At 39.9% G+C, this 25,024-nt stretch overlaps 1 protein-coding gene across 1 annotated transcript in view; it reads right to left on the bottom strand.

Moving 5' to 3' along the window:
• SHROOM2 (shroom family member 2) overlaps positions 1–22,426 on the bottom strand; it is a gene marked incomplete at its 5' end in the record, with an annotated part of 44,201 nt that extends 21,775 nt beyond the window's left edge. Inside the window, 3 exons of the mRNA XM_010086410.1 lie at positions 12,488–12,591; positions 14,279–16,919; positions 22,290–22,426. Coding sequence (XP_010084712.1) covers positions 12,488–12,591; positions 14,279–16,919; positions 22,290–22,426 — 2,882 coding nt within the window. The remainder of the gene's footprint in view (positions 1–12,487; positions 12,592–14,278; positions 16,920–22,289) is intronic.
• Positions 22,427–25,024: the final 2,598 nt, after the last annotated feature.

The raw sequence follows: 25,024 nt of genomic DNA on the forward strand, positions 1-25,024 counted from the left end.
CTCTAGGACTCCAATGTTTTGAAACTCTCAAGTTGGTTTTACTACTGCAATGCCGATAAGATTCTGACACCAAAACACCACAATCTGGACATCCAATATAAAGGCAATCATATTAGCAGTGGTCAGTTTTTCTGATAAGCACTGTATCTGCTATCACTGCTGAGTCAGTACAGCACCATCCACCATACAGTGACACAGGAAGGATATTCCAAAGATCATAGAATGGTTTGGGTTGGAAAGGACCTTAAAGATCGAGTTCCAACCCCACTGCCATGGGCAGGGATACCTTCCACTACATCAGGTTGCTCAAACCCTCATGATGCCAAATGAGAGCTTGGACTACAAAACTACTTTGAAATCTTTAAAGACGAATAGAATAAAGGACTCTCCAGAAAACAAACCATTTAATCACCATGATGACTGTAGCATAGTAGTCACTCCAGGAAGAGGCACAGCACATAAGTCAGTACCAAGAAGTAAAGCTGTTTGCTGCCTTGGTCTGAAGAGACAGATGATGGCAACTAGCATCCCAGAAGCACTATTGAAGCAAATGGTCTTAAAACTACAGCATGTGTTAAACCAGAAAGAATAACAAAAGAGAATGATCTCAAAAAAAAAAAAAAAAAAGAGAGAGAGAAAGAAAGGAAAAGAAAGAGATGCCCTGATATACTTCAGAAGACAACTGAAGGTACAAAACTGGCAAGAGATTTCACAAAGCATACCCCATGGCACATCACTATCACACTATGACCCATTCATCATGGCCTGATACTTGGTATTCCAATTCTGTGTCTGAATGCCTGTTAACATTATCTGTGCCTTGATGGCAGCTATCTGTTTAGTCAGTTGCACTAAATACAGCTTAGTTGTTACATCCAATGTGATACAGCAAAATGTCACTCTAGCTTAACAACACTAGCATTATCACCTGGCTTTACCAAAGAATGAAATACGATAACAGACGCTGCTCGCCAGTCCGTCGATCCCACCACAATTTCTCTCCTGTCCTGCCTGCATGGCAACATACACAGCAATGGGTTTTCATATCACATTCTTTCTCTTTCTAAAAATGCTACCTCTCTCTCCATGAAAATCAGAAATAAATTTAACAGACCTACTCTAATTCTGCAGTAGATAAATAAAGATATGTTGATGGATGAAATGTAGGCCAGTCAGTCATGGGTGACAGCACTATGCATAGGCCCACAGTAAAATCAAATCCGATTAAAATTAGATTTATTATAACGGCACAGTGGCCTTTATGTAGAAGGGAAGAATCCTGCGGGAAAGGGCAGAGAGAGGGATGTTTTTCTTTCCTTAGTTCAGAAAATAAAAGCCCCTCCTCCATTCTACTGCACATCAAAAATCAATGATAAAAAAATAATTTTTTATGGCTGTACTCTTACTTGCTTTATCTATTGCATGCCTGTCCTAGCACACAGGGGATTGCCTGCATGGAATTCTGCTCACTTATGTCAACCAGTTAACGTGTTCTGTACTTACACACTGAATTCAATCATCAGAATATCCCAACAGTATAACAAGAGCCATCATATTACACAAATGGCAACCATTGCAGAGACAAAAGACAATACTTACAGACAGTGCTAACAAGGAAATCACAGTCCCATTAAAAAAAGCTCAAAGAAAAATCATTTTGTCAAATAACTAAAGAAAAAAAAAACCACCAAACCAACCCCTACATTCCAGTTGCCACTCCTTTGATTTTTTTTTTTTTACAGCCAGACTTTTTTTTTTTAAAATGCTGTTGCTATTTTCTTGTTGCTATTACTACTGAAAACAGCTGCTGGCAGTGAACAAAAAAATCGGTAACAGAACAGAAGCTATAAAATGAAACACTTTGTGAATAATAGCTAGGTCACCTGGGTTTCTCAGGCAGGCACCAAAATGAACACATAACTCACCTCTAAAGGAAAAAAAAAACATAACTAGTTATTTAAATTAATTAGCATGCATATGCATACATTTCAATAGCCATCTTTTCACTCAGAGCTGCACTCACCGCTTGCTTCCAATAGTCACATCCAATTCTCTTACACTCCCAGCTAGTATCTCCTGCTGCTGTAGAAAAGGTCTTCGTGCAAGCCTGCACTCACAGTAACAGGCTTGCCAGGAAAACGACAAGATGAAAAGCTCTTGCACCACCCCTAGCTGAGAGGAACCCTGAGCCTGGCACCCTGAGCCACAACTGCGGCACTGCAGCCCTCAGGTTCAGAAAACAAATATTTTCGAAAGGCACTGCCTTCTAATTCCAGTGTGCATGATGCCAACTGTGAAAACAAAAGCTGCTAAAACCAGCGCGCGTGTGCGAGCACATGCACACAGAGCATCTTGGCTGGAATTAACTCACGTTCTCCCCTATTCTCCCAACCCATCAGCAAACAGAGCAGTCAATTATGCTAAGCAAAATAAAATCCTGTACCAAGCATTCCATTGTTCCTAATTTGCTACTGTAGCTTCTGCTGATAGGTACAGAAGATGCAGCCTGTACTCAAAGACCTGGAGAACAAAAGAAATACTGTATGAATTAATACTGCAAATTTCTGTTCAGAACTGACAGAAAAAGGCAGTTAAGGCGTGCATGCCTAGCTGTTTCTCTTAGGCTTTAACATTAAAGACAAGACAATCTTACCAGGATTTACAGCTGTTTGCCCATATTCACTGGATATGCGAGCTCTGCATCCTGCAAATGTACCAGCCGGTTTGAAAGCTTCGCAGAACTGAATCTGTCTCAACCTCTGCGTCTCATTTACTGTAACACAGAGGATTTTCAAAGCCATGCCTCACAACAGCTGGCTTGTTTTTGCCTGCTTCCTATGATTGACAAGTTCATACAAGCTCCGTCAACTTTAACCTTGATAAGTGAAGGCTTGGTCTGTATTGTATGTTACATCATCAGAAACTTCTGACCTCAGGGAAAAGATCTCAGACACTTCAAAGCTTTTCCATTCCCCCACCCCCAGTCCCTGGATTTGTTTATTAAAAAAAAAAAAAGATTTTAAAAGGCCTTTAATTTTTTACAGGTTTTTCCTTTCATTTGTGAAAATCATGACCTGCATCTCAACAGCAGTTCTGCAAGCTTAAATATTTAAAATTATTTTAAAATATCAGTGCGTTACTAGGCTCCTTTCTGAACAACGTTCAAATAACTAAGTCTTTAATTTTAGAGGAGAGTCTTCATCAACAGCCCTCCAGCTTGAATTTTTTTGCATGCATTGTGTGCACAGGCGCTCTCTCTTGCAGGAGATTCTGCAGGGAAAGAACTAAATGCTTTCATGCTGCATGAGCAAATTACCACCCCCACGCTCCATCTTTAGAAACCAAAGGCATCGTGGCCTTCATCAGAGCAAAGCTCATGCTCCTTTCAATTTTTCTACAAGAACACATTAAAGATTTAATAGAGAAACTGTGGATAAGGCTTTAATAAGTATTAAAAGATCATTTTAAAGATGACCGCTTTAAGAGGAAAATGTTATTTAAACTGCACTTAAAATCACATACTGCAGTTAAGTACTATGGTACAGCACTGATATTCAGTTAATGCCCTCCCCTACAGTTTTTCTGTCTCCCAAAGTTGTTTATTTGATTTCAAGACAGAGAGAGAATGACTTCAAGAAAACTCACCTGTTTAGACAATACAACACAACTGGCTAACAGACTGCAGCAAGTCTCGTTGGCCCATGCAGAAAAACGGAAGTTATAGCTGCCATGTTACTTTTTAGCACAAAACTTTACTCAAATTTGCTGGCTTAAAGAGTCTCCTGCGTGACAGCAAATAATAATTCATATTGCCTAAGGGCTTATAGCAGAAGGTGAACATTTCACAGGCTAGCTTTTAGCACCAGAACACCATAAAGCCACTCCATATGTTAGAAATATATGAACCGCTGCACTGAAGAGACAAATCAGTCACCTATTTCCAAAGATGCTTTTCATCAAGTAACTTAAGGGAAAATAAAATCTATAATACATCAGCATATGATGCTTTTATGAGTATAACCACTGGAGACTATATTTTACATTATCTCTAATCTCCCTACTCAACTGTTATTAAAGTAGCCACAAGAAGATAGCTGGATTTTAAATGATGCAACAAAACTTAGTATTTAGATAGTTTTCCTTCTAATCCTCTTCCCAGGGAAAGCAGTAAAACTAAACCAGAACACAAAAATGGACTCATGCTACAAAATTATCTGATTCTCACTCTGCAATTTTTTGTGTGCCATTCCTCTCACCTGCCCGCAATTTCAGTACCTTCAGAATCATGTCTAGGACATCTCACAGCTTCTCACACTTGGTAAGGCTTACCTTTGGGGGCAGGGGAGGAAACTTTTCCTAAGAAGAAACTACCCTCCAATGCTTCCTTTTACCAGACCACAGTGGCCTTGCATACCCCTAGCTGTCACTGCAGGCACAGTGGAGAACATAAGCACCAGCAGCAATTAAGTGAAAGGAACTTCACTCAGTAATAAGAAGCTGGAAGGGGGTACGTGAGGTGGGGCAGCTACCCTCAAGGTTAGAAACAGGGGTTCAAAACTCACCTAACAAAGGTAGAGGAAGAAGCCATGCTTTCAAGGGTGTGGGAAATGAGCAAATTGGATGGGCGAGAAACAAGGCTACATTACCGAAGCGTACTGTAAATGAAGTGCAGACTTTGGAGACAGTCCAGCACCCATTTAATGAGATCCAGCAGCTGCTGGTGGTGAACCACAGCAGAGCATCACACCGACCTGCAGGACGTGCACCTGACAGCTGCTGGGCTGAGCACCGCTAGGAGAGGGAGGAATGGGAAGGCAATGGGAGGAACCTGCAAGGTTGAGCACTTTCATTTAGCCATAACCAATCCTTGATCCCAAAATAATGCATTTGGGATGCTCCTGAAGAACCACGCATCTCTCAGCTCAAGCAGCCTGAAAGTTTTAATATGGACAACAGGAGGAAGAAAAAGACTATAAGTGGGACAATTTATCATACAACTCCTGCCTTGATCCTGAGGCATGAGAAGAATCTGGTTCAAAACTTTGCTACTTGAGCTACCCCGTGCCAGTGGCCATACGTATTTCAATTACTCATTCTTGAAAGATCAAGAATCCACACTGTGGAATTTAGTTTTGAAAAGGACATTTACATACATAAGAGGAATATTTTTAAAAGGAACAAGCCAGATGGCATAATGCTAAGAGATAACATGTGACAGAAGATACAATATACGTAACTCTGAGAAAATGCGTAACACCTAACAAAAAACCCAAAAGGCCACCCTTTCTCCTCCCCTTTCTCTGTCCCCTCCAAAGGCAGGATTAAACAGTAGTTAAAAGGACATCCACCAGAGAACTAAAGTCCTACCCAAATGAGGAAAATCCAGAACTGCTCTACCAAAACAGATGTATGAACACAATAAGGTTAAAAAAAGGGGGGGAGGGGAAGGCTGAGGTACAAATTCTTAAAGGTGCTAGAACAAAAAAAAGGTGCTTTTCAAACACAGGTATCTGCCAGAGAGATTACAGGGCCAAAAGTACAGCAGTAAGAATACAAAGAAAATAAGGCTGCAGCAGAAGATTGCCAAGGACCCCCCTTCACATCTCTGTGAGCAAAGAGCAGCCTGTTCTGGAATTATTCTCAGATGCTGTCGACCATTAAGTGGGTAGTCATGAGTTACCCGGACTATAGGATAACCACCTGAGACTCCCATAGGAAATTGCTGCAATAGTAGGTAGCTGTGACGCACAACTACCCGTTCTTCTGACACTTGGGCAACTGCTTGAGCAAAGTGACACATGCAATGTCTGGGGAGGGAATGGGTGAGGGTGTTGAAGAGAGAGAATGAGAGAGCAAGAGTAAAAAAATATTCATTGTGAATCTGGAGAACTTCAGAACCATAAACTTAACATCTAAATTAAGCAAACAGGTAGCTATTATATGTAGAGATTCAGCAGCTGCACTAACTAGAGTGTTAAAATGACAAAGAATCATTTGGGCTTGTGCAGAAAAGATGGGTCTTGGATATATTACTATTCTTTGAAAGAGTCACTACACACATGGACAACAGTGATCTGGATGACAGAGACTACTTGGATTTTTAGAAGCTTCTAAAGAAAAAAAAATTATTCTCACCAGAGGCTCTTAAAAATTTGACTGCTGTAGGACAAAGTCCTCACTTGCATCATCACATGATTAACAGAGCTGGTTAGATGTAGATGATTTACAAAAGGGTGAAAAAGAAGACCACAACAGTTGCTGCTAGGAGGAAATTACCCTGAGTAATAAAGACACAAGCCAAGGATTTCCTATCATTGAATGATTGGGCCATAAAACAACAAACAAAACTCAGATTTAATAAATGCAAAGAAACCCACAGGATGGCTTTTCCTGTACCTCAGCAACATATACAATCATGTATAACCAATTACTGCTATGCAGGAAGGAAAAGGTGGATTTCACAGATCATTCTATGAACATATGATCTCTGCACCCTACAGCAGTTAAAAATAAAAAAAAAGAAAAAAGTCAAGATAAAGTAAGCATTATGATACTTTATGAATTCACAGTGCACCCTAACATTGTTGCAGTTCTCCCGCTACTCCAAAAGGAACAGATAAGAATATGGAAAGACACAGAAGAAGAAAATAAGGGTGGGCAAAGCCCACAGAGGAGCAAAAGCTCCCAGAGGAGGTGCTTGTCTCCACAACACATCCACACAGAAAGCTATGGATGTCACAAGTCAATGTGGGTCCAACAAGAGTTGGCACCTTCCTGAAAGAAAAATACATCACGGGCTGTTAACCACAAATATTTAGGATTGCACCTCTTAGCTGCAGACCAGCAGAGGCTGGGCAAGGACACCCAGCAGCATGGCTCCATGTTCACCTTGTTTTTGTCTCCTCCAATCACCTGCTCCTGTTCAGTCAGAGAAAGGAAACCAGCTTAGGCAGACCTTTGGCCTGTGTTTTTAAGCACCAGCTTCCCTCACCTTCCTTCAGGTATCAGTGATTCAAGGTCCCAAAGCCTGACATTTATTTAGCTGTTATTAGTCAGTCACATACACTAGCACACTGGAAATACATAGTGGTTCATGGCAATGCAACTTGTACTAATTACAAGTATTTACAGAAATCTAAGGAAGATGAAAGTTGGCAGGGGGCTCATATTACATTAATAGATGCTGCTGGACTCTCTCTCTTCTGTAGCTTCTGTGTGCACAGGAAGAGCCACACAAGTGTTTTCTCAGTTTCAAACAAAATACAAGCTTTGAAACAGCCCCAGACTGTACTGCATCATCTATTAGTCCATATGATAAGTACAATGGACTGGCAAAAAAAGTGGTCTGACAGGTGCCTTAATAATCCATATCTCATGATAAAGAAATGATAATGTAAATAGAAAGGGCTTCAGCAGCTCACATACTTGAAAGTCTTTGTTAATAGCTAAGAGCCTGTGGGGATTCATGTTGGCTCTTCTGCACTTCCTCCAGATGACAACAAATAGCTGCACACAACTTGCTGGAAAGGGAAAACTGCAATTTTGATTTTTTTTTTTTTTTTATTTCTAACTTCACCCAAGAAGGCATTTTCACATGCAAATTCATTACCACTAAGAATTCAGATATCTGAAGCATTACTTCAACCAAACTGGTATGTTCTGGCAACATGAAAAGCATGTTTTCTTCTCCCTTTAACTTAATAATTAATCTTCCTCAAAAAACTTAAACCTTTATAATAGTCCTTATTATACTTAAATTGATTTTAAAAAGAGAACACTTCACTGTATAAGCTCTTGAATAAAATGAATGTAGAAATTGCTAGTACACTGCACATTAGATAAAAAAGTAATAATGCATATTTATAATTTATTTACTACAAAATAATACTTGTTAGGTCATTCTGCACTTAGGAAACCAATAGGAAATATTTCTTTCCTTTAGACAAATTTATGTGAAAAATTACAACAGCTGTATGTGAAGTGTAAAACAGATAATTTGGACCTCTTTCGCACCATAAAATATTGAAGCTTGTTAATACATGCATGAAATGTTTGCCAAAGTAATTTTTCACTGATTTGTAAGGAAGCAGTTGTACAAGATCATACAATTTCTTCCTCAAGAGGAAAAGGGAAGAGGGTGAAAATATTCTGCTTATATAGCTCTGGCAATGTCTTGATAATTCCTACAATGACCCAGATACCCTCATCTTGCAATATCATTCACAGGAAAAACTTCTCAATCGGACTCTAACAATGTATATATTGTAAACAGAGAATATAAGTTTAAAATCCGTAAGTGATGCAATGCCTGCAAGCAGAGATCTGCTTAACTACTTAAGCAAATGGCCTCTTCGCTACATATTAAAAAAAACAAAAACCAAACCCTTCAAGTCTTGCATTCCAATACCTAAATTGCCAGCTAAGCAGATACTACCACTGTAAATTGTTACTATAATAGTTTTTTTGACAGCACAGTAAAAAACCCAAAACACAGAACTTAATTATTGGAGTTTTAAAAAACTGTGTAGTTAATAAGAATATTTCCAATGTCTAAACATGAGATTACATGAGAAACTAACTTGTCCAAATGTGTAATGTGGATTGCTTTTTCTTTTTCCCTCTGCTAATTAGCCCTTACAGATACGTAGCTCCAACCCCTATAGTGGTCACAGAACAGAACAAGCTCAGAGAAATAACCATCAAAACACACATATATGTTTTGTATGTGTGTGGATATATATACACACACAAACATCCATATATGCGTCATATAGATGAACACACATAAAAATGGTGTATAACCTACTTGTAAATTCTTTTCCATCTCACTTGATTCAGAAGACATAAGATTATTCACATTCCTATTTTGCTGAACGTCCTCCATCTTCCCTGCACAATAATTTGCTGTTGCACCACCTGGTGAGCATGGAGGCTAGACATTCACCAGCTCTTAAAAATCAGTTTTCTTATGAAGTGCCTAATAATGAAACTCTCTGTAGCCTCTTGGTTCTCGCTTGTCAAAGATTTTTTTAGAACATTAAACTTGGGCATTTAGGTCAACTTAGGCATCAAGAAATTATTTTTACTTTGGTTTTATAAGGTAAGGATGGCTCCTCTGCAAGAGCTCAGATAGGAGCAACTACTAGGGCATGAAAGAACTAAAAGACATTTTACAGTGTTTAATTAGAGCTGAGTCATGCTTTGGTCCTATACTTGACATGCACACGCTCTTGTAGTTCACACCTATTAAATGTTGAAAGATTTTCTGCGACCTGTGATCTCATAAATCCTTTCTCACTTTAAATTATGTAATTTTCATAGACATTGCAGAAACAAATTAATAGAGATACAAGTCAAATGTTCTCAGAAAGTAAATAAGAGCAATGGCTGTGAACATCTCTAGTAGATGACAATCTTAAGAATCAGAAAAGAAAGAATCAGAAAGCACTATTCTTTCAATGCAGATTGATTTTTGTGTGTGTCATCCTGCAGGAAGCCATGGACTACAGGCCAGAGCACATATTTCCATCTTTAAACTTCGAAGGGCTATGTTTGTTTAGAAGTCATGGAGTTGACAAATACAGAGAGACATGTTTAAAGAAGGATAGACTTTACACATGTAAACAGACTTTACAAAAGCTAAGCTTTTGTAACTAATTTGAATTAGAAAGAGTAGCATCATTATAAATAAAAAAGCATCCATTTTTGTTTCACAGATCAGCAGACTCATATAATGCTTTTAAGCAATCCTAAAGAACATACTTAGAACTGCATCAAGCCTCAGGATAAAAATATTCAGCTCACGTTAGATGACTGTTTGCATGCCTGTAAGTTCATAACAAGAGTGGTTGGGTTCTTGCATGAACAATGGCTGCTACGGACCACTACTTTCTCTTCCTATAAAAATAATACTCCAACCTATTAAACACTGTAATTTGGAGGAACATGTTGCAGCTTTTCTAAAGAGGGAGATGAAACAACCTGAATTCCTTGGAAGCACTAAGTAATCTCAGAGGGGAAAAATACAGCCCAAAGATGAAAGGAGTTCACAAATTATCTTCATCATCTTAAAAACCCCATAGAAGTAATGTTAATTTAGGTTTTGCAACTGTGTGTTAAAAAACAGAAGAGCACCAAAAAACCATGGTGTAGTAAAATGAACCAAATGAAGCAAAATGAAAAAGTCCAGAAGAAAAAAATTACTTTTCCTGCACTTTTTTTTTTTTTTTTAAACCATGTGCTGTTACAATACTCCAACCCTTCTTCATTCTAGATTCAGTCCATTAAAAAGACTCATTCCTGAAAATAATCAGGGAAAGCTGTAATAGTAAACATTCAAAGTTTATTTAAAACCCATTTTTTTTTTAAATTTTTTGAAAAAGTTGGAGAGGAAGGAAGCCAAAGGTGGCACCTTATAGCATTTGACAGTCTCTAACCCAAGAAGGCAACCATGGACTCTACAGCTGGCTCTTAGCTTGGGTCCCTCCACATCTAGCCCACATAAGCCGAAGGGCTGCTCCTGTGTCCAGCGCAGTCACGCTGGCTTTGGTAGCACAAAGGCAACTGTAGCATACAGGCCTCAGTAGCACAAAATAAGGGCCATCAGCAGTATAATCCAAACCTGAATTTTCAAATAAAATATTAAATATGACCACAAGAAAGTCCTTAGTTTTGGTTAATATTCATGTTCCTGAACATACCATGGATTAGGTAGATTTGCTAGCCATTTGCCAATTGCTCGCTTTTAAACGTAGGAAACTAAATGCCTTTAGGGCAGCTCAAAAACCATAAAATCAATTAATGTCATGATGACTCCAGTTCCTTTTGAGGAAAGGAATGCCTTGTTAAAAAAAGATAACATGGAAATACATATTCTTTCCCATAGGAGAGCCATTCATCATCATGCAATGGTAGTTCACAACACAGAAATTAAATGCCCAAATGGGAGATTTTATTTAGTTAAGTTTTCTGAATATGGAAGACACATAAGCCCTCTGCATAATACAAGTGCTGAGGGAAAGACTACAAGAGAGACCATTTTACAAAACCTCCTGTAATGCATTGAAACGGCCAAATACTACATCTGAAATTGTATGTCAAACTAGGCTTTGGATGAAAAAAAAAAGTTATTGCAGCTGGTGCCCAGTCATGTGATTTTCATGAATTCCGTGATGATAAAGCAAGTACTGTGCTACACAAACACTGCTAAAATGCTGGCGTAGGGGTATTATTCAAATGCTTTTGTGACTAGGGTTCAGCACTGGTGGATGGAAATAATTTTACTTGTCCAGAGATGCTGTCTGCCTACAGAAGCACATCTGCTACCGGGTGGTTGTGCCCCTGCCTACCCTCTCCCTCCTCTCCAGCCCCATCTCCCCTCCACACACATGCGAACATGCGCACACACATTCACACCCTCATGGGCTATTCATTTTAAAATCATTATGGTTAAGTACAAAGGGCTACAAAGAATTAGAAAAAGAGCAGATGGTCTCTTCAGCTGGGCTGTAAGCCATGTAAAATACAACCATACAAAACCACAAATAAATACTGATTTTTTTTTACAAGCTTTTATGGTCACTCCTAGAGTATGTGTTTGCTACAGTTCATAATTTTCTCTACCCTTGAGAGATTAATACCACTTACAGAACCAAGGAAAGGCTGTAGAAATTATTTTTCCTATACATGTGTTTCTTCTGTTACAAAACCTGGAGCTATCAAACCTGTGCACACACTGCTATCGCTAATCTCAGCTCAGCTACCACACACCACTTAATCAGTCACAGTATCAGCGATCGGTGAAATCACTGCTTACATTTCAACAGCTCTGGCAAACTGCAGGCCAGAGGGAGGGAACCCCCCTGCATGCTAGACATTTAAGGACTTGAACTGCATTGTCCATATAGTAATACATTTGAAAAGGGTCTGAAAATATTGTACAGTTTAATTAAAACATGAATTAACAGAGAAAAGCAGAGCTGATCAAACGTGAAAACAACTTCTGATGGCTTTTGTTCATGTACTGCATTTGGTAAAGAGACAAGTAGAGAAAAGTCCAATTTATAGCACTACTGTGTTCCAGTAGCATGCTGTCTTTGCCAAGGATAATAATGGAAAACTCTTTTGGGAAACCTCAAGTATTCCCTCTGCTTCCCCCCCACCAAAAACCTGTAACTGATAAATATAAAAAAAAAAATCTGAATAATTTCTTGCACACTAATAGCAATCACCTGGCTCTGTACAAATTGTAATACACTCAACACTTTACAATTATTTCAAGTTCACCCTAGAGTCCCCATAAATTTCAGTCCCAACATTAATTCTGTCATGCACGTTGAAGTATGTTGGGGAAAGGAGGGAAACAAGGGAAAAAGGCATTGCAAAACTCTGAAATCCTCATAGCAAAACTTCCAGTCCGGGTCAGGAAAAGATCAGATCAGAGTTGTCATAAGAAATCTCTTAAAACCAGAAATTAAGAAATACTTACCTTACAGTGCAGTTCCTTTCATCCAGATTGTTAACTTTAGAGAAAATACGCTCCCCATCTTCCTTTAAATCCTCTGCTTGCCTCCTTACTTCAACTGAGACTTCCTAAAAGTGTTTTACAGCACAAATAAGACACAAAGTCATCATGTTTCAGGCTCCCAAAAAATCTATGATTATGGAACCTCTTATTTGTGGGTTTGCTCTGTTTGAATATACATGAACTCAACAGCATAGTGTGTCTTAAGCTTGCTTGGTTTTAAGTGGTACAGTATGCTATGTGACCTCTTGCACAGCACTACTGACCTGGCAGTGCTCAAGTAACTGCTCTACTTTGCTGATCTGTAGAAGAGCTTAACATTTAGATAAACCTTTGCAATTTCCATTTGGCAAAGACAAAAAAAAAAAAAACAAAACCAAAACGTGGCAAAGAAGTTACAGAAGAGTTGCTCATGTTTAGAAGAGGCAAGTACGCACCAGTTCTTCAATCTCTGAGTGCGTACTTGAGTTTCTCAGTAAAACACACAAGATCGCTGTTCCAGAATTTTATTATTTCACTATATCTTCAAACAACCACACCCAAAGCATAGCTTTGCATTACAAACACTGAACCTACAGGAAATTTAATTGCGCAGTAGCACTGGAATCGCCTGAATCATACATACGAAACAACATCTTTATTTACTTCAGTCTGTTGTAAGGATCTTCCATGCAATTATCACCATATTTTCCAGGTGCCTAAACAGGTGTCTGCTTTTTGCCCCAGGAGGCCTATAGTGAACTTAAAGGCACTGACTAATAAACCAGAAATGCATACATGGAATAGATTATATGTTGATTTTTCTGCTGGGTAGGCAATTATTTAATAATTTAGTTAATTTAGTTTTCAAAATAACTTCCAGGTGAATATTTGCAGTGCTTGGAATCTTTACCCTAGTAAATTATCCGCATAGTTAAGTCTGCACCTAGAGTTCAAAAATAACTTATGCAAAACCTAAAGACACAAAAATCTTAAAGAAAAGGAGTTCCAAACTCTTAGAGATCAGCATATTGTGTTTCTTTTTGAGCTATTCTCATTCTACTCCCTGTATACACGTGCACACAGAGAGGTGCTATTTGGATGTGTATGTATGTATGCATGCAATGTTTTTACCAAGAGGAAAAAAACAGAAAAAAATAATCTACAACTGCATTGCCTCTGTTCTTTCCTTGCATAAGGTGAAGTTCAACACAGGTTGAACACACTATGACTCCGTACACATATCAGGCAATCTCGTAGCAGCTTGAACAACATCTCTTAAACAGAGAACTTAACAGCCTTGGTTTCTCTGTTTACTTCCCCCACCACCTGCCAACCATTCCCTGGCCCTGCTCAGTTAAAAATTAACTTAATATTTACTTGCAAGTTGAACAGAGTCTCTCTAAGGAATACGTTTATACATCTTAAATCAAGCAAACTGACATAAAACAAAACACTAAGCAGTTTCATTTGTTGCTACAGTGTAGCTTCAACATTAACAGGCATATTTTTAATCTCTATTAGGCAGAAGTTTTGTCCTATGTAGCTTTTGTATCAAGCAAATTTAGAAGAGGAAATCCATGGAAAATGATCAGGCCATTTTCCTTACTGAGAGCTACCTGTGACAATTATTCCCTTACTGACAAAAGGCAAACATCATACTACATTGTGTTCCTAATCTAGAAATTTTCACAAAAATACGCTCTTTCCCCCTCCACCTCTCTCCTGCCCTGCCACCTTGGGCAATTTAAAAGATAATACAAAAGACACCTGTACCTGTTTATAGAAATCAGTAGAAGGGGATGATCTAGACCTCTCATGAGTGTACTGGGGTTTCTCATGTTGTTCATGGCCTGCATCAAGGATATTATCGGCTGAATGGTACCTTCCTGAGCTCCTTGGCTCTATCAGCTTCCTCTGCTCCTTCCATGACGCCTGATACTCTGCAAAGGTTCCCAGGCGCTGCGGCTGTTCAGATTTCACAACCTTATCAGCAGCCTTTTTGCTGCTACTACAGTGGACGTTATCTTCTGAAGCATGTGCAGTTTCAAGTCCAACAGAGGCTGCCCGACCTCTTCTCTCATACCATGACTCCTCTCCCTCTTGTCCACCATGAGTTTTCCTATCTGGCCTCTCAGGCTGTCCCTCAGCTACACCACGGGGAGCTGGCTTCTGTGCCAATTTCCTATACGCAGGCTTACTTGTTTCTTCAAAAAATTTCCACCTGTCTGCAAATGAGCCCAGGGCTTCTTCAGATGTGTTTGGACAGCAATGAGCACGGCATTCATCCTCTGACATTCCCACCTCGTTTATCTTTTCTGGTTCAGAGTAAGACTTCAGTTTTTGCTCTGTTGTGAACCTCTTCCTGGCTCCGATACGAGAAACATGATGAGTGCCACTCCCTGTAGGGTTCGGTTTAGCTTGTGTAGCCTCAAGGAATCCAGACGCATCTTCAGAAACCAAAGCCAGTAACGAAGAGTTGTAACTACCAGTTTTCTGCTCCGCTGACCTGGGGAGATATTCAGCAGGGCTGGGCTCCAAGTCCCGCCGTTTGAAGGACGTCGCCCTCAGAACCCTGGCCTGTGCTTCCTTGAGGTGATCTTTGTAGGTGCTGGTAAAGTTAGTGTCTGGGGAGGTGGTGACATTTTCTGTTAAATCTGGCTTCCAGGTCTCATTGCAGTCCTCTGTTTCAGAGGACCCTACTAACGTAGCAGTGCTTCTACTTTTCTGCAACTTCGCTCTTCTCATTTGGATCTCATTTCTCAGGGTTGTTGCAAAACGATCGCTCCTTCGTGCCTGTTTAGACAGGTGAGTGTCGAACGGGGCCTGCCGCTCTGTAACCCCTTCTGGGCTGTTGTCAGCCTGTTTTTTCCCTTCCTGAGCTAAAGAGTGCAACATTGGGGTCTTCTGAGGAGAAATCTTGCTACTCTCATCTTTCCCCCACCTCAAATCTTTCTGAGCAGATCTGTTTTCAGTGGTAAGTACACTGCCCTTTACATACTCCTGTTGACAGTACCTAGTTTCACTTTCCTCAGAGCTGCTCTCAAAGTTTATCTTTTGTCCAGACTTTTCAGTATGGTTGGGATTTTTAGCTTCTTCTACGGCACACCTAGCATCCCCCTCTCTGTCCACTAGGTAATGACTACTGTTCTCACACACTTTCAGTGAAGTTTCAACAGATTGTTGAGGTAGATAGTATCTTGATTTTTGGACCATTGTGACAACTGCAGGATTTTCGTGAGGTCCAAGTGATGCATCAGCCCCCACTGCACGTTTCCAGCTGTCGTCTGTGAGTTGTAGTGGCTTTGAGCTTCCCTGAGCAGGCTGTTTTGCTGTCACACAATAATAGCGACTCTGTCCAGTGTTGTCCACCCTCTGTTCAGCAGCTCTGTTCAAAGAAGAGGAAGTGTTGAGCAGACTGGCTTGGTTTGGACTGTAGCCATGAAAATGATCTGTAGGTAACTCCTGAATGCCACTATAGGACAGATAATGTTGCTGATCTTTAGGTGCAGCTAACATTCTTGCATTATGAAAAAAAGTGCTTTCATCACTGTACTGGTGCTGGTGGTGGTAAGTAGGCTGTGCAAACCGAACATCAGTGCTGGACAAGGATGACTGCAGTTTGTTCACAGTTCCTGCATTACTACTGTACCTTTCACCAGCCGAAGAAGAAGTGTGTTCTGAACTGAGATCAGATTTATAACTTGAGCTGCTGACCCTCCTGTCACACATTCTGGAGGGCCGCCGCTGCTGCTCCACAGTTTCCAAGTTCCAGTCACTCCTGGGCTGAGACTGGTTCAGGGCTGTAAAGTGCTGCGTGCTGGCACCCTCTGAGTACACAGGGCCATGGGCTTTCTCATGGCCTTTGGTAGCAGCAAAGCTGTCACTACGAAGAGGTGGAGGTGGTGGGGGAGGGGATGAAGACTTCTTCTTATCAGGAACATACCAGACAGGTCCAAAACTGGACCTTCCAGAGCTAGTGAGCTTGCCATCAGGTTGTTCCTCTATTCTAGGACTTTTGTTGTTCTCGTATTGGATGGGAGCTGGCAAATATCCAGATTTGTCCTCTATTCCACTGTTGTCATTCAAGAACTGGCCAGACTTGTTTCCATGCTTAGCAGTCTCCCAGTGGCCTACTTTGTATAGCATGTTTTCCGTTGAAGAAGTGTCAGCATTGGATAGAGTGTGGTCAGGGGTGCTAGAACTCGTAGAGAAAGACCCGTAGGCTGAATCCCGCTTACTTTGGCTTCCTAGATGATCAATGCTACTATTAGACCTTGCAGAAGAAAGTCTTCCATACTGAGCTACTTGTGGAGTGTGGTCCCAGCTATCCATACTTCCCAAAGAGCTGAATTGGTCAGAAGTGCGATGTAGACTTGACTGATCCCACGAGTTTGACAGGTCATGAGAAGAACAACTATGGTAGGAAACAAACAAAAAGCCTCAGCATAAATATGCCAGTCAAAAATTGCCACAATATGATTATACATACATAGCCACCAATTTTACTAACATTGGTTAAGATCCATCATCATAGCAGTTACTCAAGACAAACAATCTAATAAAAATTGGAAGTTTGAACAAAAAATCAAGGCTTTATCTTTATACTCTGCCACTGATTCAAAGCTTAAAACCTTAATAATTAACTCAAATTCCCTTTGTAAGTTTACCAACAAGTAATACACATTTATCTCCTTGAAGGCTGCCCTCTCCCTCTACAAATTGTTGATTTTGCTGACTTTACTTCTAGACATATTTAGTTTGAGCTCCATTAGCTCCTCCTTTCCCAGGACAAACATCAACTTATTTTTCATCTTTTTTTCCAGGCACCCCAATTCTTCCAGCTATCAAACTCACTTACTTCCCTGTTCATCTTTTGTAATCTCACCCTAAACTTCTTCAGCCCATAAAATTATTCCCTTGTCCTGCTTATCCAAATCTGCCTATTCATTTAATATTTTCATTTCTAAACAGAGGTTCACTAAAAACATTTGCCTCAAATGCCACCATTTTAGTTCTGAGCCTCCACATGCACCTTGCCAACATGGTTTCAAACCACTCTCGGGTCGACATCCTTACAACAATGTCATTCAATTCCACCTGGTTCCACAACACTGACAGGAAAACGTCAGGAGGAGATGCCAGAACAACATAAGCTCTCCATGTCCAAAACAAAATTTCTGACCTTCCTTCAAGAACCCTTATCACCATGAGTCCCTCTCTGCCACTTTTTCCTCTATAGAAATGTCACCTTTGACACTGTACTTTCTCTGGATCATTTGCCATTATATCACACCATTTCAAAATCTTGCTGCTTCTGTTGTTTTCCTACCCAATCAGTTTTGATCTGTTTTCTTTCTTTTGTCTTTCACAGCACCCACCTCCTGTCAATCAAACACATTGAGATCCTGATACAACAGTCTTTCCAATTTTTCTCATCACATCTCCCTGTCTGAACTTTACTGTCAGCCCCTCCTGCTTTTATAAACTAAATTCAAATTCTTGCCCTTGCATGCAAAGCCCCTTGGTAGAAATCCCAGAATTCTTCCATTTCCCTGTAGCTATAATTATATGAAGCATCTATCAAATCTCGTGCAATAAAGAAACCTGTGAAAGCTAGCAATGAAATTAGATTAATACACATAAAAAAATACAAAGGGAGATATAGATTTTTTTTTCTGTCAAAAATATTGCAAAGGTCAACTCAACAGTTCTTTGGAATTCAGTATTATAATGAAAATAGCTTTTTCCCCCCCTCTATTCCTATAACCTTTGTAACTTTTTTTTATACAACATGGTCAAAAGCAATTTAGGTGAAATAAGAGAAGGTATACTTTGTGCTTATTTTCTAAAAGTATTTTATTAACAAGATACACTAGTGTTGGCCTCATCTTGTGGGTTTTTTGTTTGCTCATTCTTTTACTTTCAGCACTTTAAGACCTTTTTATGCATTCAGCAAGATGTTTTAATTGTCTTCTTAGGCAAATATTGTGGTTCATATAAAAAGTATCTTGGTCATTATTAGGATCTCTTCTGTTGATGAAGAATGTAAGCTGGATATTGCTGGTATTTTTTCCCCTCTCCCCAAGGAGATGCTTGGCATCGATTAAAATAAAAATGATACTTGTACAGGAAAGCCTCAATTTACAATTTACAAGTTTCATGTAGATCTGCTGGTATCAAATGTGAAGCAGAGATTATCAGCATAAGAGATCAAAGCCCTTCTAGAAGATGCCCAATAGAAACTTGGCAGACGCAGCAAAAACTTCAAAGAAAGGACAGGCAAGTTTCTAACGGTGTGTTACTGAGAAGCACAGCCTCCTGTGGTCCTTAACCATGGGGCAATCCTCCCATGAACCTCAACATGGAAGAGAGTCCAAAAGCCATTTCTCTGCCTCAGCCTGGCACCCCAGGACATCCTTCTTGCAACAGCTTTTTTAGACTGGATTCACAAGAGCACCTACACTGCTGGTCAAAGTCTGGCAGGTAAAGTCCAGGAATAATCTACAAACACCATCCTTGGCCACTTTGGCCAACAAGCAACCCCCACAACCCTGGAGCATGAGTTTCTGCTTCTGGGCCCTCTCAGAAATTACATCATCTCAGCAAATTAGACCACATTCAGACCACAAGGGATTACAGACCAGAGGTACCTGACCCTAATTGCCCCAAAAACTCAGTTTAAGCAGCCTTCTCAAAGCATACTTGCTTCACACCCACACCCGTAAGGCCAGAACAAAGTAGAAAAATTAGGTGGTTTCAACTACACACCCAGGGGCACAAAAATAAATAATAATTATAAGGTCCTCTATTATGGTATATCCTACTGGAAGAAAATGCAGGGCCTAAACTTTCAAAAACTTCAGTTAGGTTCATATTCACACCTCCCAGAAAAGTGCACTCAGCCTTAGTCTAGGGTGGGTTAGCAAAACAGTCTGGATCTATGTTGCTAAGGTATGCATTCTGTGAAAAACAGAGCAGAAGAATCACTGAGTGAAATTAAAGCACCAAAAGCTTACAAGGTCTAACTCTCTAGCCTTGTATGAGAGGCACCTAGACCTGGCCTAGCGCTCCCAAGATAGCTTACAGTTTTTGAATGAAAGTCACATGATAAAAAATACACATATAGTGGCAGATCCGGAGAGCTGGGCTCCAGAACTGCCCTCTCTCATATCTAACACTACTAGGGTCTCTTCTGGTCTGTCTTCCTCTAGCTTCATGCACCTTCTCAAAGGTCCAAATTCAGTGGGCTGCACCCCACCACCTCAACACACAAAATCCAGGTATATATCCTGTCTGGAAGAGAGCAAAAGCATCTCTCACCATGACTGAACTCTCCATGTTTTACAAGTGATTTAGTTTTCATGGTCACAGAGAGAATGCAGGCAGGCACATTCAGAAGAGATTTTAGGCTGTGGACACCAATTTCAGATGCTTCGCTCAAGGAAGGACAAGAAACTCCAGAAATAGGATCCCATCCTTGGGCTAGAAATATCCCCTTCTCGGCTATTTCTATTATCTCCTCATACTGCTGCTTTCAGATACTGATTGCTGTGCCTCCTGTTCAGCTTGGTGCTTGACTTAGAGTGTACTGTGCTTCTTGGTTTTGCAAATTGTACTTTGAAAGTGGGGAATCTCTGAAGCTGCTCACCTTCTCTTTTTGCAGACAAGCAAGCCCAAAGAACCCCCCTCTGCAAATGGGATCAAAATACCAAAATCCTTGGGCTGGCACTCTGGGAATGCCAGGCTTCCAGCAGCTGAAGCCGCTGAAACCATGTTGGGCAACAGACACCAGGAGTGACAGATCTCCCAAATGCATCACCTTTCAAGTGGGCAGCACAGGCAGCCGCAGGGCTCAGGATGGCAGTGTCATAGGAAGCCTGGTATTATAGAATCATAGAATGGTTTGGGTTGGAAGGGACCTTAATGATCATCTAGTTCCAACCCCCCTGCCATGGGCAGGGACACCCTCCACTAGACCAGGTTGCTCAAAGCCTCATCCAGCCTGGCCTTGAACACCTCCAGGGATGGGGCATCCACAGCTTCTCTGGGCAACCCGTTCCAGTGCCTCACCACCCTCACAGGAAAAAACTTCCTCCTGATATCCAGTCTAAATCTTTAGACTGTGCTAAAGCCACTAAATCTTTCAGCAGCATCTAAGAAAGCAGAATTTGCTCTTTTTATTAATGTCTACCAGCAGTTGCTGCTATTTTTTGACACATGGGATAGAAGATTGCTTTATTCCCCTTTCCCTTTACACTCACAATTTCCTGCCTAAAGCTCATTTCAAACTGGCCTTGAACCAAATTAATTTTTTTTTTTTAAATATTGTGATTCACTCAGCTCCTATCAAATTAACACTTTGAGACATGTGTCTTGTAATATTTTGCTTTCACAAGGTACAATGACAACCACCGGGAAGAGTCAGAAGCATATACTGACTTACAGCTCCATCAGAAGACTCAGCAGACTAAAAGTAGAAATACTCGAGTTAGCATTGCAGCCAGGAACTCTATAAGGTTTTTAGAAATTCCTGAACTTTGTTTCTATTGTACAAGGACTTTTACTGTCTTCAAATCTATAAATCTAATTCAGCCCATCTACATTAAATTTAAATACAAACTTTCTAAATCACTGTAAAAGAGCAGTAGTTATAATGAAGGATTTGAGAGATATAATGTGCTAAAACTTCTGCTAATGAAGTATTACAAAATGTATTTAAAAAACCTTTCTGTCTAAATGTCAACATTCATACTTTATTCAAGGATAGATAGCAAGTTATTTTAAAAACAGTAAGGAGCTTCTAAAGAAAAAAAATTATGTAAAAAAGACTGTAAAAATGAGAAGAAAAATATAACAAATGTCTTAAAGTATGAATGCTCTTCTGTTTGACCACAATAAATTACGATCAAGAAGCAATGGTGGAGGACGTACAGCAGTAAGTACTAGCACAACTAGCACAAGCCTAGTTTCCAAACTGGGATTGCGTACAAGACTAGTTTTTCTTAACGCTCAGTGTAACTATGGCCCAATGGGAACTGAGAAGAAAGAAGCAACAAAAGAAAAAATCAAAACAAAAAACCCTCGTGAACATGCTGAAGAGTGTCACCTATGAGCAGGAAACAAATAAGAACCTGTAACCAGACACAAACAGGCATTACCTAAAAGTTTAAAGTTTCACAACTAAAACTGCTCAGGTGCCACCCTTTCTCCTCTAGTGCTGAATGAGACCTAACAAATATTAAGACGCTTTAAACTGGGATGAAAAATCATCACACAAGCAAGAGCACAGCTGTAGGGAAGATCAGATTACAGAAAGACAGTTTTAACTAATAAAACCAGCAACACCAGGAAAACATTCTGCACCCTCCCTTTCGGAAAAGGCTTTTTAATAGTCTAAAACAATATTTTTCAATTTTTTTCCCCTTACTATTTCACTTCAAGTATGTTAATTTTGATGGTTTCTTTTCTCTTACAAAGGTTTAGGATTTTACGAGTGGACGCTGAAAGGAAATTGCAAAGCAAGAAACATAACCTTTTGAGTGCCTTTAAAGATAGCTTCTTACCTTTCAGTCACACGCACATATCACATACTGTTTCTGAAATCCACTCATCCATATGTCAGACTTCCCACACTCCCCCTTCAAGCATTGAAAGGACAGGCAATGCTAAAGACGTATAGTACAACCATTCTGCATTCATGGTTTTAAAAAACACTCAGCGTCATGACCTACATTACTATTGTCTTGCTGTTGCAGCTTAATGCATGTAACTTAAACACACTCACCTTGCATGATAGCGCGAGTGCCAGGAAGCGCAGGCGCTGGATGAGGAAAGGTGTGACGTGGCTGTCTCAGGTTGACTTTCTGTAAATTTGGTTGCATGCCAGGAGTGAGGTCTGCAGGCTAGGTCATTTCTTCTGAAAACGAGAGCATTAGAATATAGTTTAATGCAAACAGTTCAGTAAGGTGACATGAAGCAAAAAAAAAAAAAATCTACCAGGGCATTAGTCACATGCTATACAGATAGGACAGAGGTATAATGACCTCAAATAACAGCACATGAAACAACTTTCTCTGTGCATGTCAGTTTTGAAAAGACAGCAGCATTCCTTCAAAATGTTTGAGATGCAGTGAAACATCAATACTCTCCAAGGTCTGTGCTTGGGTGGTTTTTAAAAAATTTTATTTATTTTGGGGGTGGAGTGGTTTTTATGAGGGGCAGAGATAGGCAAGCAAAATTTAAAGTACTTGACAGATATCCAGAGCTCTAACAGTTAAAGCTGATACTGAGACTTATGACTCTTTCACAACTTGTCAACAGTACAGTAGGGCTTTGGCAAGGTTTTACTGTACATACGTGCTTATGGGAGGAGGTTGGAAGAGTTAGTGACAAGAAGGAATAAAGCCATGTACATTGTTTCATACAAGTTAGTAAGAGTAATGTAACTAATAATTTTAACTCTGCCCAAGTTCCGCTTCAGCTCTTGAAATGTGTGGCCTCACAGGTACGCAGGTTTTTTGTGTGTTTTGTGGTTTTTTTTTTAAAAAGAATGCACCTCAAAAATTGTTGAGCAATTCCAAATCCCCAAATGCCTACTTGGATCTCACCTCCAAATGTACATGCTCAAGAGATCCCTTCCAAGAAGTACAACAATAAGTTGTTAGAGCTCTGTACCTTGCAAACCTTTCTGCAAAAGTGTTCTACGCTCCTTTGCTCCTTGCTTCTTTTCAGGAATTAGTAACAACAGCTTGCACTTCCTTCCAAGGACTTGCTGTCTATAACATCTCTCAGCACTCACAAAATAAGTGCATTCTTTTCCCTCAATGTTAAATAAGCCTTCTGGGTGGAATTCAGCTACTTCTGTTTAAGTGAGCAGATGGTGAGCATGGGACACTGGTCTAGACCCTCTCAGTCACCCAGGAACAAAGCAGGAACTTCAAGGTAATTCATCGTGCCCTTCTCTTTGGCTCGTCTTAGGGGAAATGTAATTTAAAATTCAGATTAGGTATAAGGTGAGACAAATTCCATCCTTCCAAGCCACAGGCTGAAACAAAGGCTTACAGGACCTTAAGTCCTGAGGTTTTTGTTTTTTTTTAATGCACTTAGGTATCTCACTTAAGTATTTATTAAGTTTGTTACTGCAAGGTTAAGTAATTTGTCTAAGTTACAAAGTAATTTGCTAAGCTGAGAAAGTGCTCCCTATTTGCAACTTGAACTCCAAAGGCAGTTCAACATTTTTTCACTCATTCCCCTTTTTTTAATGAATTCAGGTTATCAGAGAGCCACTGTATTTAGCAAACAAAATGAAAGCTCATTATAAACCCAGTGTCTTCAAAACAGGTCAAATTTGAGGGCATGGCTTTTTGCAGTACACTCAGGAAGATCTGATTAATTCAATTATTAATTGCCTTTCCAAATTCTGCATGCAGGACTACAAAAGGAGAATAATAATTCTACAGGGAAGCTGTAATTTCAATAAGAAGCACAGCACCATTACTGTCACTTAAAAAAAAAAAGTAATTGTTTCCATAAACAAAAGCCTATTCTTTCCAGCATAACAAATGAGAAAACAGTTAAGCAGAGCATCACTATGATGTTCTTCCTCATAGAATATGAAATTCAGAGAGTCAATGGAGGAGTCCAAATACTCTCAGTGCAAACAAGCGCAAAAGATTCTGCTCAGCCATGCGATGCTGGGCTCCAGACAGTCATTCTGTTCTCCAAGGGCCCCAAGACAGTGTTCAGGTATGGAAAAAAAATCATCCCACCATCCTGCCACACAGAACATCAAAGGGGTTTGTTTTTTTTTTTCCCCCACAGCTCACCTCTAACGGTATTGATACCAGCCTAGCAAACTACAAATACCTATTTAGGCAAATTCAATAGACATACTAGGCATCAATTCAACAAAAAAGTCTATCTATTATGAGACAACTACTTTTCTATGATATACCACTAAGGAAACACAAGGCTAGAAAACTAGTACAATACAAACAATGTTTGAGGTGTGAGGAAACAAAGGTCGGGAAAGAGGACTTCTGCGATGGTTTTCTATGGGTTTGGCAACTGGTAGAGGGATTCAATCACTAGGAAGGAACAAAAGGGATGCACTTGTAAAGTTAGTACTGTACCTCATGGAGCTTCTCAAGATCTTCATAAGATAGTTTCTCGCCACATGAACATCATTTTCAGATGGCATTTTGTGTGCTACAATATCCACCACCACTTTCATCTTCCTGAGCAGCCAAGCAAGGGGAGGAACAGACTGGACTGAGTTGCAATGTGGGGCAAGTCAAAAGGGCAAGTTGTTTCAATATTTGTATTTGTGGACACATACATTTTTGAGGGGTTCTTTTTTTTTTTTCTTTTCAGACATAATAGCCTGAAGAGTCTAAAAGTACTGGTGGGACACCTGGAGGGTGGAACCACTTAGACACCTGCTTTCATTGAAGTCCACCACATGACTAAATATTAATTTACTGTGCATAGTCAACAATGCTTTCTGCTAGATTCTCACCA

Source organism: Pterocles gutturalis, unplaced genomic scaffold, assembly GCF_000699245.1.
Source record: "Pterocles gutturalis isolate BGI_N339 unplaced genomic scaffold, ASM69924v1 scaffold546, whole genome shotgun sequence".
Taxonomy (NCBI): Eukaryota; Metazoa; Chordata; class Aves; order Pterocliformes; family Pteroclidae; genus Pterocles; species Pterocles gutturalis.